Source organism: Sphaeramia orbicularis, chromosome 6 (assembly GCF_902148855.1).
Source record: "Sphaeramia orbicularis chromosome 6, fSphaOr1.1, whole genome shotgun sequence".
NCBI lineage: Eukaryota > Metazoa > Chordata > Actinopteri > Kurtiformes > Apogonidae > Sphaeramia > Sphaeramia orbicularis.
This window is the reverse complement of record NC_043962.1, coordinates 48,787,602-48,801,617: the sequence shown is the minus strand read 5'-3', so window position 1 is coordinate 48,801,617 and position 14,016 is coordinate 48,787,602. Positions and strand designations below refer to the sequence as shown.

General features: G+C 38.5%; 1 protein-coding gene across 1 annotated transcript in view; it reads right to left on the bottom strand.

Moving 5' to 3' along the window:
- Nucleotides 1–13,690, bottom strand: part of dhtkd1 (dehydrogenase E1 and transketolase domain containing 1) — a 28,590-nt gene extending 14,900 nt beyond the window's left edge. The window contains exons 1-12 of the mRNA XM_030137030.1: nucleotides 13,434–13,690; nucleotides 13,028–13,180; nucleotides 11,935–12,146; nucleotides 10,515–10,709; nucleotides 10,048–10,317; nucleotides 7,295–7,466; nucleotides 6,978–7,176; nucleotides 4,205–4,517; nucleotides 4,027–4,111; nucleotides 2,856–2,995; nucleotides 2,578–2,728; nucleotides 2,383–2,489 (exon numbers count right to left, since the gene is read on the bottom strand). Coding sequence (XP_029992890.1) covers nucleotides 2,383–2,489; nucleotides 2,578–2,728; nucleotides 2,856–2,995; nucleotides 4,027–4,111; nucleotides 4,205–4,517; nucleotides 6,978–7,176; nucleotides 7,295–7,466; nucleotides 10,048–10,317; nucleotides 10,515–10,709; nucleotides 11,935–12,146; nucleotides 13,028–13,180; nucleotides 13,434–13,605 — 2,169 coding nt within the window. The 5' untranslated portion in view covers nucleotides 13,606–13,690. The remainder of the gene's footprint in view (nucleotides 1–2,382; nucleotides 2,490–2,577; nucleotides 2,729–2,855; nucleotides 2,996–4,026; nucleotides 4,112–4,204; nucleotides 4,518–6,977; nucleotides 7,177–7,294; nucleotides 7,467–10,047; nucleotides 10,318–10,514; nucleotides 10,710–11,934; nucleotides 12,147–13,027; nucleotides 13,181–13,433) is intronic.
- Between the last annotated feature and the right edge of the window lie 326 nt (nucleotides 13,691–14,016).

The window sequence follows — 14,016 nt, the reverse complement described above, 5'->3', positions numbered from 1 at the left end:
TTTAAATGTTCAGTCATCGTTAGTAATGAACTGATAAGAATATGATGATCAAAGCAAGGCGTTACCATTAGTGTCCTCATCTCCCAGAAGCTGTATAATACAAAGAAAACACAACCACAGTGTACCACAGTGCTAAACAAACCATTTTCAGTTCAAGATTAATAGTTTTTTTTTTTGGTGTCACTGGTCAAAATCATATAATCACCTTACAGTGTACAGGGGTTGGACAAAATAATGGAAACACCTTAAAAAAATCAACAAAATATAATTTAATATGGTGTAGGTCTGCCTTTTGCGGCAATTACAGCCTCAATTCTCCGAGGTATTGATTCATACAACTTGTGAATTGTTTCCAAAGGAATTTTAAGCCATTCTTCAGTTAGAATACCCTCCAACTCTTTTAGAGACGATGGCGGTGGAAATCGACGTCTTACTTAAATCTCTAAAACTGACCATAAATGCTCAATAATGTTGAGGTCTGGGGACTGTGCCGGCCATACGAGATGCTCAACTTCATTAGAATGTTCCTCATGCCATTCTTTAACAATTCTAGCTGTATGGATTGGGGCATTATCATCTTGAGGTGAAGGTGTTTCCATTATTTTGTCCAACCCCTGTATTGTAATTAAAGTGTTCTGAGGCAATACCCTCACTGATACATTTTCATTTTTAAACGCACTGTTCTCTGTTTGTTTTACTCACGCTTTATTGCACACTAGGTACGCACATGTCAAAGCAGGAGGCAGAGGGTGGGTTGGTTGTTAGGATACAGAGCATACAATGATAAAAAAATAAATAAAACAGGATATTCATTTTCTCTGAGATATGATGAGGTCCAATTGTTACTCAATTTAACACCAGATGATAAGGCCATCATGGCAGCAGAGAACATACAGTGTGACATGTATAAAACTAGACAGACAGACAGACAGACAGACAGATAGACAGATAGACAGATAGATAGATAGATAGATAGATCGATAGATAGATAGATAGATGGATAGATATTTTGCAGGTAAAAACACTGCTAGACTACACATATACTCAAATTGGAGATCAGACCCATTAGTTTGGATGTAAATCTATAAAATTGCAGACTTCAGGGACTTTGTGCTCAGTCCAAAATACAATTTTACATCTGACCTGAAACTCATTGCCTGAGCTGAAAGTCCACCGTGACCATCCTCAAGTAGCATGTGGTTCCTTTGTTTAAAAAGATCACTAAATGATCTCTACAACACTATCAGAAAACAACACAGCCCATCATAGCACATCTATAGCAACAGTTCAGTACAACTATAACTGACCCAGATTGACAGAGACCAGAACAATAGGAAGCTACACCTAATATCATACTAAGCCACACGCTACTGTCTGTCCATGAGGAGAAGGGTTCGGGCAGTTATTGATCCTCACACCGACCAGATTTATTACACAGCCACCTCAGAAGACCCCCCCCATACATCTGACACAGCTCATGAAAATAGAAACTTAATGTGTATTAGTTTTTCTTGTCTGATTAGTGGAATAAAATGTGCTAATCAGATGTTCTTTCCTGACACTGTTTATAAACTACTGCAGTAAGACAATGCAACTCCTTCACAGTGTCTGAGCTTTCTGTTGAATGAAATCAGAAATCTTAAAATCAACCTTTAAAAAATTGGGAGTTAATGGAAACTAAATACAGCAACATCCTGCATTGCTACTGGTACAGTTACCCATATCTAGATGAAGTCATTGGTCAAAGACTATCCTCACTAGAAGGAGGAGATCATGAAAGGCGGGCATGACTTTAATGCCTATAATGGGTGTAACGAATGATGGAAGAATACATAGTTGCTAATAAGATCCAATCAGGCACAGATTCCAAACTAAAACAATGTCAGATTTCCAATAAAAGACTAAAACATGGGAGTATCAACGTATCGATATGAAGAGTAAATGCAAGAAGTTTATGTGTTTTTAATCAAAAATGAATTAGTGTGGACAGAACCTGAGAAGAAAAAAAATATTCTACTGTCCCTGAGTGGACTTAGTGCTTAAATTTGTGACTGACAGCTATAATTACCAATTGGACTCAGTCAGATAAGGCTTTAGTAAGTGTCTCTTCCTTTACACAGAAGTATGAAACAGCAACACATCAATTGTATTTATAATGAGTCTCATGATTTGGACCACAAGGAGAGACAAATTCTGATGTTTTTTTTCTATTAATCTAATCTTTTGCAGCTCTAAATAGAAGTTTCAAGAAAAAACTAACTATAGGTTTGTAGTTTAACAATATTTTTCTGAAGCTACATTTCACCTTCCACAGAAGAGTCAGAAACGGTAACTCTGGTCACTCTGCTCTGACTGAAGGGCATTGTTTTCAGTTCTACAGACCTGGAGGAAACGCTCCATACGGCATGAAGAGTGTTCTGGACCTGCTCCATCGTAGCCATGAGGCAGCAGAATCACCATCCCGCACTGCAGCAACCATTTGGCCTCACCTGGTGACAGCAGGTTTTGTCTAAAATAAGATCTAAAGATCTAAAATAATGTGAGCGAAAAATCAATCAGCCAGAGCGAGCAGTTTACCTCCAGAAATGAAGGTATCAAAGATGATCTGTGCACCATTGAAGAAATCTCCAAACTGAGCCTCCCAGATGGGCAGGAGCTTGGGCTGGGCGATGCTCATCCCGTATTCAAACCCAAGTACTGCCTCCTCTGACAGCGGGCTGTTACACACCTGAACAAACAAATACAGAGCAAATATGACACCAAACTCCAGAGGTGGGTAAATATGGTAGAAGGATTACAACCAATGTCCTGATACACTATGATTTCAATATGTTAATAGTTGTAACAGTGGTTACCTCCAGGAAGGCTGTCTGCTGAGGACTGATGTGGTTCAGAGGGATGTACATGTCATTAGTCTCTTGACAAACCACCATGGCATGTCGCTGACTGAAGGTGCCTCTTCCAACATCCTGTCCACTGATTCGAATGTTAAAACCTGCAGCAAAAAACAGTTGAATGATAATGTTTTATTATGAGCTCAGTCACCAGAGAGGAGCTGGGAGTAAAGCCATGGGAGGGGCCAGGTGAGGTGAGGTGAGGTGAGGTAAGTGGATGGATGGATGGATGGATGGATGGATGGATGTTTTCTTATGACAAAATGAGTTCAGTTCCATAATAACCTTTTGGCATACTCTAATTCAAATTGTCTGAGAGGAAACTAGATGTCTGCAGCTCCTCTATGCATATATGTATGCATGTATGTATAAATAAATAAATTAATATCCTGTAGCAGAGGATTTTGGCCAATCACAGGTCTCCCCTGGTGATTTATAGCTATAATGACCAATCTCTGGCTCCTAAAATAACCAACAACAGTCCCTGTGATGTCTTGGTTTCACTCTTCATAGTGGCATCAAACAGCACAACATAGATGATTAACTACTATTAAATGAATCGTGTTTAATGATTTTATTCTCGTAAGTAAACTAATAGTTAAATTATATATGTGCAGAAGAAGAAGAACAATTTATTGGGATAAATTGTTGAAACAAATAAAATGAATTGTATTTCCACTTACCTCAACATGTCAGATATGACTCAAATATACAGACCACACCATGAACTATCCAACCAGTGTATACATAAGAATTAAAAAACAAAACAAAACACTGCTTCAACTTCTACATTGAACTCACAGCAAAAAAGAAAGAAATGCAATAACACAATGGCATTAAGAGAGTGCCTATCAAATGACGGAACACAGTGTGAAATTAATGACATATGTTCTTTCATTTTAACTTATGCAGACAATCGTGGTTATTTCAAGCTGTGATTTAAAAATTTCAAATAGTTTTTTTCAGTAGTGTAATGACCCCCCCACCCCCAATTTCTGCCCACTGGAGCTTCATACAGATCAACTTTATTTGTCCCTGGGGGAAATTCATTTTTCCATCAGCTAAAGAAAAAAAAAGAAAACCTAATAAAAATAAAGTTAAACAAGTCCTCATCAGTCTTTATGACACTGACCTTGGCAGAGGAGGGATCCAAAAGCCAAGGCTTCTGCTGTGGACCAGTCCAGTTTAGTTCCCTCTTCCAACCTCTGCAATCGAGCCTGAGATCACAAACAACAGGAGATAAAACCCTGAAGATGGTGACACGTCATCCAACAAAAATAAGACGAACAGCAGAAGCTGAAGGCCTGAACCTGTGTGTGGGTCTTCCCCAGGTGGCTGTGCAGCTGGATATTCTCAGGGATATCCACAGACTTTGCTCCAACAAACTGCAGCAGCGGAAGTGGCACCCCTGTGTCCCAGGTAGTTACTCTGGTCTGGGGTTCAACCAGGTCACCCCAGCGGCCCTGCAGGTTTGTGGGTGGAGGGCTATACAGGGTCATGTTGGACAGCTTATCATTGAGCGTGCTGTAGTATTTGGACTTGATCCTGTTGCGCTCATCTTCAGTCATCAGACCATCAGTGATCAGCTGGTCTGAATAGGAGTCAGGAACACTCTTACGAGAGCTGTGACAAAGAGAAAGAGATGATGCCTGTTCATATGATGAGTTTTTTTATCAACACTCCAAACCACTGAAACATTAAGTGGCTGTTTAAACAGAAATTATACAAATATTTAGTACTGAAAATAATGAGGTGGTGTATTTAAGACTTTTTATTTGATTGAGGTCTTTTTTTATTAAGATTTTGAAAAGAAACAGTTATATTTACTATACAGTTTATAATCTTTTTAGCCAAACAAAAATGAAGTAAGTGGGTTACTTGGTGATAGGAATAATGACAATGAAAAATTGATAAGCACACAAAAAAAACAAAAAACAAGAAAGGAAAAAAGGTTAAAAACAAGCAGACAAAAATAAACAAATAAAAATTTAAAAAATTAATAAAAACAACTGGGAGTCCAGGGGTGCACACCCTTTAGTCTTTTGTATTATTCAGGTGCTCAACAAAGGGACCCCACATTTTCCTGAAATGATTGTTACTGTAATTTTGAGCCTTAATGTTCAATCCTTTTAAAACACTTCAAAATTTAATTAAAAAAAAAAAAAAACATGCAAAAATTTGGAGAAAGGCATAGGTAAAGAACATGTGTGTGAAATTTGAAAAGAATCAGGTGAATAGTGTCTGAGAAATGGGTTGAACAAATTGTCTAAGTTGAACTTTGGGGTAGGCAGGGGTACAGTTGAGGACAAAATTATTAGCCCCCCTACAAAAATGTCATTGTTTTAAAGGTATTTCCCGAGTGCTTTTACACAGAGCAACACATTTTTAACACAGCTTTTTTAGATATCCTAGTTTTATTTTGGATGCTTACATGATTTTAGTTTGCACACAGAAATGAAAATATTCCACAAAAAACAAAAAGTACCAGGGTCAAAATTATTAGCCCCCCTGATCCTAATAGTCAATTGTATATCCTTTTTGCTGGATAACAGCCTGCAGTCATAGTATTTTTTTATTACAAGTCTCTGACACTTTTTTTGAGGAATCCCAGCCCATTCTTCTTTGGCAAATCTTTCCAGCTCCTCCAGATTTGGTGGCCTTCTGGCATGGATGTTCTTTTTTAGGTCACCCCGAATATTTTCAATGGGATTTAAGTCGGGGCTCTGTGCAGGCCACTCAGTTACATTCACTTTGGTCTTCTGAAGATAGCTCTTCACCAAGAGAGATGTATGTTTTGGATTGTTGTCATATTGGAAGATGAAGCAATGACCCAGACCCAGTGTTACTGCTGACAGCTTAAGGTTTTCTTTCAAAATCTCCACATCTTTCTTTGTTCATGATTCCTTCCACCTTGACCAGATTTCTAGTTCCAGATGCACTATAGCATCCCCACAACACAATACTCCCACCACCATGTTTCACTGTAGGGACGGTGTTCTTTGGGTTCTATGCCTCTCCCTTTTTTCTCCAAACATAAACGCTGCCTCTATGGCCAAAGAGCTCTAGTTTTGTCTCATCAGACCATAGGACACACTTCCAGTATGCATAATGTTTCTCCAGGTTGTCCTGAGCATATTTAAGTCTGGCTTAAAGGTGTCTCTTCTTCAAAAGTGGAGTTTTTCTTGGTCTGCATCCTCTCAGTCCATTCCAGTTCAGAGTTATAGTGACTGTCTTCTTAGAGACTATGATTCCTGATGTGGCCAAGTCATTCACCAGTGTCTTGGCAGTTGTTCTGGAGTCTTTAGACCCATCTCTCACTAGTTTTCTTTCCAGGGTCTTTGAACTCTTTCACTTCCTATCTCTGCAAGGCTTGTTCTGTACTGTGTGGCTGTTTTTGAATTTCTGGATTATACTTCTCACTCCAGTTCTTGACACTTGGAAATGCTTGGATTGCTTTGTGCATCCCTCTCCTGCTTTGTCTACATCAATAATCATTTTTCTCGGGTCCAAACGGATTTCTCTAGTTTTGGGCATGGTGCTTTCTCAACTGACAGCTCAATGAGCCATACTGAGGCTTTTATACCATGTTTTAATTTAAATGTTAAGTGAAATCACTTGATTCACCTGATCACTTTTAAACACATCACCTCTGAAGTTACAGCACATCATTGCACAAAAGTGGTTTGTGCCATGACTTAATAAATGGTCATTTCTTAAAGGGGGCTAATAATAATGTCCCTGGTTATTTTAGTTTTTTTCTAAATAATGCTGTTTTGGTGTGCAAATATAAATAATTTGTGCCTTCTAAAGAAAACTAGTATGTTCAGAAATGCTATGTTGAAAATTCCTTGCTCTGTTAAAAAAGTACTTAGGAAAATCTTGAAGAAACTTAAAATTTCATAGGGGGGCTAATAATTTTGTCCTCAACTGTATAAAGGCAACAGGGAGAACAACATCATCTGTCAGCAAATTGTTACTTAAACATTGGTATAAGATGCAGCTCAGAAGTGTCACATGCAGTCCACCAATAATTATTTGCAAAGAAATCCAAGTTTTTAATGAATTAAAGATGAATGAACTAACCGGATTATCTTGTACATAGCTGGGTTGGTGAAGAAGGGCTCGTCCAGCTCGTTGTGGCCCCACTGCCGGTAACATATTAGGTCCACAATAATGTCTTTCCTGAAGTGACGCTGATAGTCTACAGCCAGCCGGGCAGCTCGGAGCACCTCTTCTGCATCATCACCATTTACATGGACAATAGCGCAGTTCACCATTTTACCTGTGGTACATATGGGAAAGGTTATACATGACCACAACTGACCTGTGTGGATTATCAGTCAAAAAACAGTAACTTCAGATTCAAGCTGATCCCGGTGTTACAGATGTGATCGACTAACCAACATCACTGCAGTACAGAGATGACCTCCCTCTCTCTGACGGCGTTGTGTAACCCACTTGGTTGTTCACGATGAGGTGGATGCTCCCGCCAACTCTGTAGTGTGGGAGGTTTGAAATGGTCAGCGTCTCTGTAACAATCCCCTGACCAGGGAAGGAGCCGTCGCCATGAACCTGAAGAGAAGAAATGTTTTAAGAATACTTCAGAAAGCTTTGATTAAAGGTTTTACAGAACACTGCTGTACCGTCTCTCTGTAAAAATAAACACTTAACTGTTAAGATTCTGTATTTTTCTGTTATATTTTTGTGCTGTTCTCCCTCCCCACCTGAGGGAGGCACTGTGTGTTTTTATAGCATAACAGTCCACAAAGTAGCAACAGTTCCAGACATAGATTAGTTTACAGTAGCTTGAATGGGACTCCATACATAATAGGTAAGTACCCAAGTGAACTTTGTGTGTCAGGAACCAGAAACAGTGGAACTTGTTTTCTGCAGGACATATGTTGTAGAAATACATGGAAATTGAAGGGACTGAAAGGACTAGGGTTAAAGAAATCATGAATAGCACCACGGAGTGTGGTTGATGAGAATAAGGCAGGAGGATTTTACTTAACTTTCTTAAAGAGAGATACAAAGGATATGAAACTTGGTCTGTCTCAGACGAAAAGATGGAAAACGAAAGCGTAGGATATCTTGGTTACAGCAAAAAAAAAAAAAGTGGATCTACTGTAAATGGCTGAATGAGGAGGTTCAGAGAGAGCTGTGGTCCTGATCTTAAATCCAAAGATAGACTGGTGGTGTCAGACATTGAGTTTGACCATTTCATAGAGTGAACTTACTGTGAGATATGTTTACTCAACAACTGACAGGAATTCATCATGAAATGACACTGACAACTTTATCAGTCTGTCATCCCGAGTTGCCTTTATTTCCTCCTTCTTCTATGTTTCTTTTTTCCTTAGGCAAATTAGTGGTTCAAACTTATTTATTTTGGCTGTGTTCACCCAGTACTACCTTGTTGTGTAAATAAATTGTTGTTGTTTTGAACTGCAAATCCCCTGTTCCTCAGGAATGGGGATAGAGAGGAGTAATTTTTCATATTATGCTCAGGTTCCTCTTGGCCGGGTATAACAGAAGAGGATAAAACAAGTTATTTGAGTCTGAGAGAAATAAGAGTATCTACCAAGGTTACGGTCTTTACAGTATTCTTAATATTCTTAGCATTCTAGTGTTCATATTTTTAAGTTCTCTCTTTGTGTGACTATTTTTAGACTGCAGTGCTACAGAAAAACAAAGAAAGAACTTTGTACTCAAAGCTGAGGAGCATACCCACTTGAAATCATAAAACCTTTTATTACACTGGGTCTTTTTCCAAACTGCTTAAACTATTGTAAGAAGGGCACTATTCATTTATTTATGGACAGGAAGCACGATGACATGACCCTCGCTCTCTGCCTGCTCCAAACACCATGAAAAACAATGAAAGCATTTTCAGAAATCGTGAATTTTATATTTTAGAAAACAGAATAGGGCAGTAGCCTGCAAACACATATTTTATCCATATTCTTTTTCCATACTTATGCAGACCTGAAAATGATAAAGGTCACACTCCATACTTTGAAGAATAACTAGTGTCACATATCCAGATGTATAGGTATGTATGTATGTGCCAGTGCTGTGGGTAGATCTGACACCCTCCACTATTGGTCTGGAACAGGGGTAAAAGTTATGTGGGTTGTTTGGCTAGTCTTTCATGAGGACAGGACGCTCTAAGAGCATGTTCGCAGAAGAGTATCAGGAAAGAAGTTGGTTTGATGGAACATGTGGCATGAAGAAACATGTTATGGCATTAACATACCACAAATATCTCTACAAAAAACAAAACTTGCCATTTTCAGGATTATGTTTTAACTTGGAAGTTGTTTTTTGACATTACAAGGATGACTTTCAAAGTCATAAATTACTGATATATAAAGAAATAGAATGACAATCCTGACAATTCTGACGACAGAAATATTCATCCATATTCCAATATAGTGCAAATCTGCATTCTAACTGGTCAGTCATTGCTGTGAATAATCAACAATCTGACACAAGTTAACAGTAAAAGTGCTTAGACGATACATATCTGCATCAAGGCTGTTGCCATTTTCAATCTAAAACATTGGAAATAATTATTAGACTACGGATGATTTTTTACAGAAATTCAATATAATAGTCCTATAACATGACCTTTTGATTGACTCTGTTCTTGAAATATTTGTTGTTTCTGGATTACTTCAACGTCAGATTAAGTAAATTAGTAGTTAATGGCTCTTATTTTGACTGATCTCAATACCATTCTGTGTTAAATAAATTGTTATTGTTTTTCACTGCAAATCCTCATTGGCAATATGTGTTTAACATAAATGCAGATTATTTCCTTATTTAATTTATAAAGCAAATACTTGTATGGTTAATGACCTGTGTCTTTAATGGATTTTTTTAAAATTCATATTTGCTCACACATTTACACAGTGGTCTTATAATTATCTCCAAGGCTATATGTCTATGTATCCAACAAGAAACTATCTGCTTTATGTGTGACATTTCCTCAAAGAAGTTCACTTGCTTATAAAGACAAAACGGTGAAATACAGAAAGCTTTTAATCCACCCAGACCACTTCTAATATTTATCCATAGTCTCTAGATCCATACCTGCCTGTAATGGGAGCATTCATTTGCAGTGTGGTGTGTTTTGTGTGTTTGTCGGTACCTGCAGACAGATGACCTGGTCTCCTGGCTGGGCGTCATCTTCAGGTGAATAGTCTCCTTCTTTCTTCAGCTGCTGCCGTGCTCTGGTTTTGCCCTGAGCTACAGGATTGATGGCCTCTAGATGAGACGGGTTGGGCAGCATGGTGACATGTAGAGGATGTTCAGCTCCAAGGTCCAGCTCTACAGAGGACGTGAGGTGTGAGAGGACATCACCGATGGCGGGGGAGGTGTCGGGAAACTCGCTGAGGCCTCGCATCTTACGAAACATCAGCTGAAGGAACAGAGATGAAGTCAAGAAAGGGTTTTATTAACTTTAACTACAGGCTGAGTCTTCTTGTTTATTAGTGTTCCTGATTAGAACAGTGTGACATAAAGAATCTAACTCATCAGTTCATGGATGGTTTGAAGAAATGATGAGTGTCGCTGTCCCTATGCGATTGTAAATCCTTCCCCCTGTGCGCGTCTAACCTCTGGAGGGAACTTCAGCAGCCCCGTCAGCAGGTTGAGTCGACCTCTGTGGGGCATGCCGATCATGACGTCTGTCACCCCGCTGTGAGCTGCCCGATGGAAAAGCTCGCAGAAAAAGCCCATCATGCTCTCTGCTCCCTCTCCCCCATAACGTTTCACAGTAGAAAACTTAGTGGCCAGGAAGTGGTCAAACTCCTACATGATGAGAGATTAACACAAAGAAGCATGATTGTGGGTGAGATGATTTAAACTCTTTGTCGTTTGTTGATTATTCTACTGCCCAATACACATAAAATACAAACACATTAGTTCTAGTCTTAGCAAAAAGCTTAGGTTGAAAAGAATGGAAACACAATGGATTGTTTCAATGCAGCATCATTGTGCAGCAACTGAGCTATATGTTCACCATTTCTGACTGAATACACTACTGGACACTGCTGATTGGTCATTTTCAACTATATTATTAATAACCATAAAAAAAAATACTGCATAGTACAATGTAAATACTGAGAAGGAGTCCGCTGTGTCTTTAGAATTCCCCTCCTATCACATGTCATCTCTCATCAATCAAGTAAGTAAAACAGATGAAGAATGGTTACATGACAAAAGACCCAAAATAGGACAAAAACTGAAGGTAACAGTGGTATTAAGCCTCATGAATCAGGAGATATTGACACTTTGACAACTATTACAGTCACTGAAATTGATGCCTGATGTGGTGTTTGGCTACTAAAGCATTACAAATGTTGCTTCAGCAAGGCTATGGTGAGGGAAAAATGCCTACGGTATGGGAAAGTAAAACCTGTCTAAAACCTGTCAATGCCAAAGGTTTTGGCTGTGACACAATTCATTTATGTAAACTTTGCTGATTCAGTTCTTGTAGTTTTTTTCTGCTTCTGAGGTACAATGAAGAACAAATAAGTGTTTTATAGGTTTCAAAGAGTTTTACTGGCAAGTAAATCACTTCTATGCAAAAAGTTCATTTGTGTCAGTGCAAAAAACTTTGACCACAACCGTACTAGTATAACAATAAAACATTAACTCTGTATAGCCTCTTCAAAAAAATAGTTAAAAAGTGTTTTGACAGAATGCACATAACCAAGAAACTCTGAAGTAACAGAATGCGCAAAACCAAAAAGTCAACCAAATGCAAGACAGAGATGACAAAGTCAAAATCAAAAGGATAAAATGATGCAAAATGCACAAAATGATAATGCAAAAAAAGATGTCTGAGATGCAAGAAAAGTCATAACATATATAAATGCAAAGCACAAAATGATAACTGTACAGGCAATAAAACAGACGATGTCACGGCACAAAAACTATGAAGAAACAAATCATAATCAAATAATGACATCAGTTCATCAGATAGATCACCCAGCTCTCTCTGGATCTACCAGCTTTTTCTTGTTAGGCATACCTGTGACTCCAGCATCACTCTGGCCAAGTGCTTCTTCTCCTCGGCAGAGAAAGCCTTCTTCTTGTGCTCCTCAAATCGGTCAGCGAACCACTCCCGCTCCTCCAGAGTGCTCAGCTGACTGGTCTCCACAGACAAGTGTCCACAGTAGGCTTCTTCCAGGTAGGCTTGAACCTCCTCTACTGAAGCTTCTGCTTTACCAAAATGTCGTAGTCCTGCAGAAGAGTGTGCATAAAGCAGCAGTAAAGAAAGCTGACAACAAGGGACGCATCTCTGTCAGTTGCCAGAACATTTCTACATCTAGTAAAGTCTTTAAGGATTGTGGAAATACCTGATTACAAGAGGAGGCATTTAGATTACTTTTCTGCTACATTTCAGAGATCTTTACTGTATACCTTGGGAGACTTAAACAAAAACTAAGGATGTAATTATCATTTCCTTTACAGATTAATATATATTTATTTATTTTACATACACAATTATACCTTATGGAATGAATGAATGAAATAACAAGTGCTGTTTATTCTTGAGAGCATGATGGCTCAGATACATGATTGATGATTCAGCATAGACTGAAAACTCTACTGTTTAACTAAGTATTCTAGTATCATTATACTAGTATTCACATGTAACAGTTACTTCAACTAACAGTAATTATTTTGCATATTTGAAATAACTATCTCAGTTCACCTGTATAAAAACACAGATGACAGAGTTCAACATAATTCTCCAGTTTTCAGTTGCAGCTCTTGAAGTGACCACTTGAGGCACTAAGCTTGTATTGGTACCTGTCATTATCAGACCCTTCTTTATTTATAAGACAAAGTTAGCAATGGACACATTAAACATAAATAAATATATATATATATATATATATATATATATATATATATATATATATATATATATATATATATATATATACACATATATATATCAATTAAACTTTTAAAATGTCTCGGTGGTATTGTTGAGTCTAACTGACTTTGTTGCTGCACATTAAATTCATCTAAATGGAATTCCACTACAGATTTAACAGTATAATAAACTGTCATCCTGTTCATTCTGTGTTTGTGCTCTCATGTGTCTTATTTACCCGAGGTGTTGAGTTGTCCTCTCAGGGTGTCAGTCAGCATGCTGATCTCCGGGACAGTGTCAGCAACAGGCTTCAGGGGCAGTAAGGGGTTTATTTTAGCAGCCTTGTGTCCATGTGCTCTGTAAGCCTCCACCAGACGAGCTAGACCGTGATCTGAGCACACAGCAAAACACCAGGCCGGATTCAAAGCGAGCTGGCTCCCAAACAAAGTGCACACACAGGGCAAAGACGCACCGTCGACTGATGTAACATCCTCGCAGAGTAAACGAAACTGGCGTAACACGAGTTATTCAAAGAAACATAAAAAAAAAAGAAAAAAATACCTAAACGGATGTTAAAGGGTTATATCATCCTTAACGCTACAGTGTCTTGTTAGCATGTGATGCTAATTAGTTACCGTACTGACCTTGATTGAGCGCAGCGATCTGGTCTGTCTGCAACTTCTGGTCCCTGTTGGCCTTTTTGGGCCGGTAGCCGTAAACCCCTCTCTCCGTGTGGTAAAAGGAGCCGACGACCTGCCTAGCTACATTCGGCGGTAGTCGGCTCAGCGAGTTTTTCAGAAAGAGTACGGCAGACATAGTTAAAATGTGTCAAGTGTTGAATGAGTAAACGGAACACACTAGCGGCCGGCGGCCATACTGCCTCAAGTGGAGGAGGAGACGCCGCATCGCAAGCCCATTGGTCGAATACAGGTACTCCTCGTGTCTTCAAGGCAACGTATTACGTAGACTTTTTTTTTTTTTTTTTTTTTACCCTTTTTTATATTACTAGTACATAGTCATACATAATAGAATAGTATAGTTCTATAATTTCTTTCTTTTTTTTTTTTTTTAATTTTCAATTTGAAGGAGTCACCATTACGTAGCGCAACAAGTGTCAAACTGAAAAGACTTACTCTGCGATTACATGACTTTTGAAATGTTCAATATTTCTAGTTTACAGTGTTAATATGGTGCTCAGGTACATTTTTCAAAATGTGGTGTTTCATT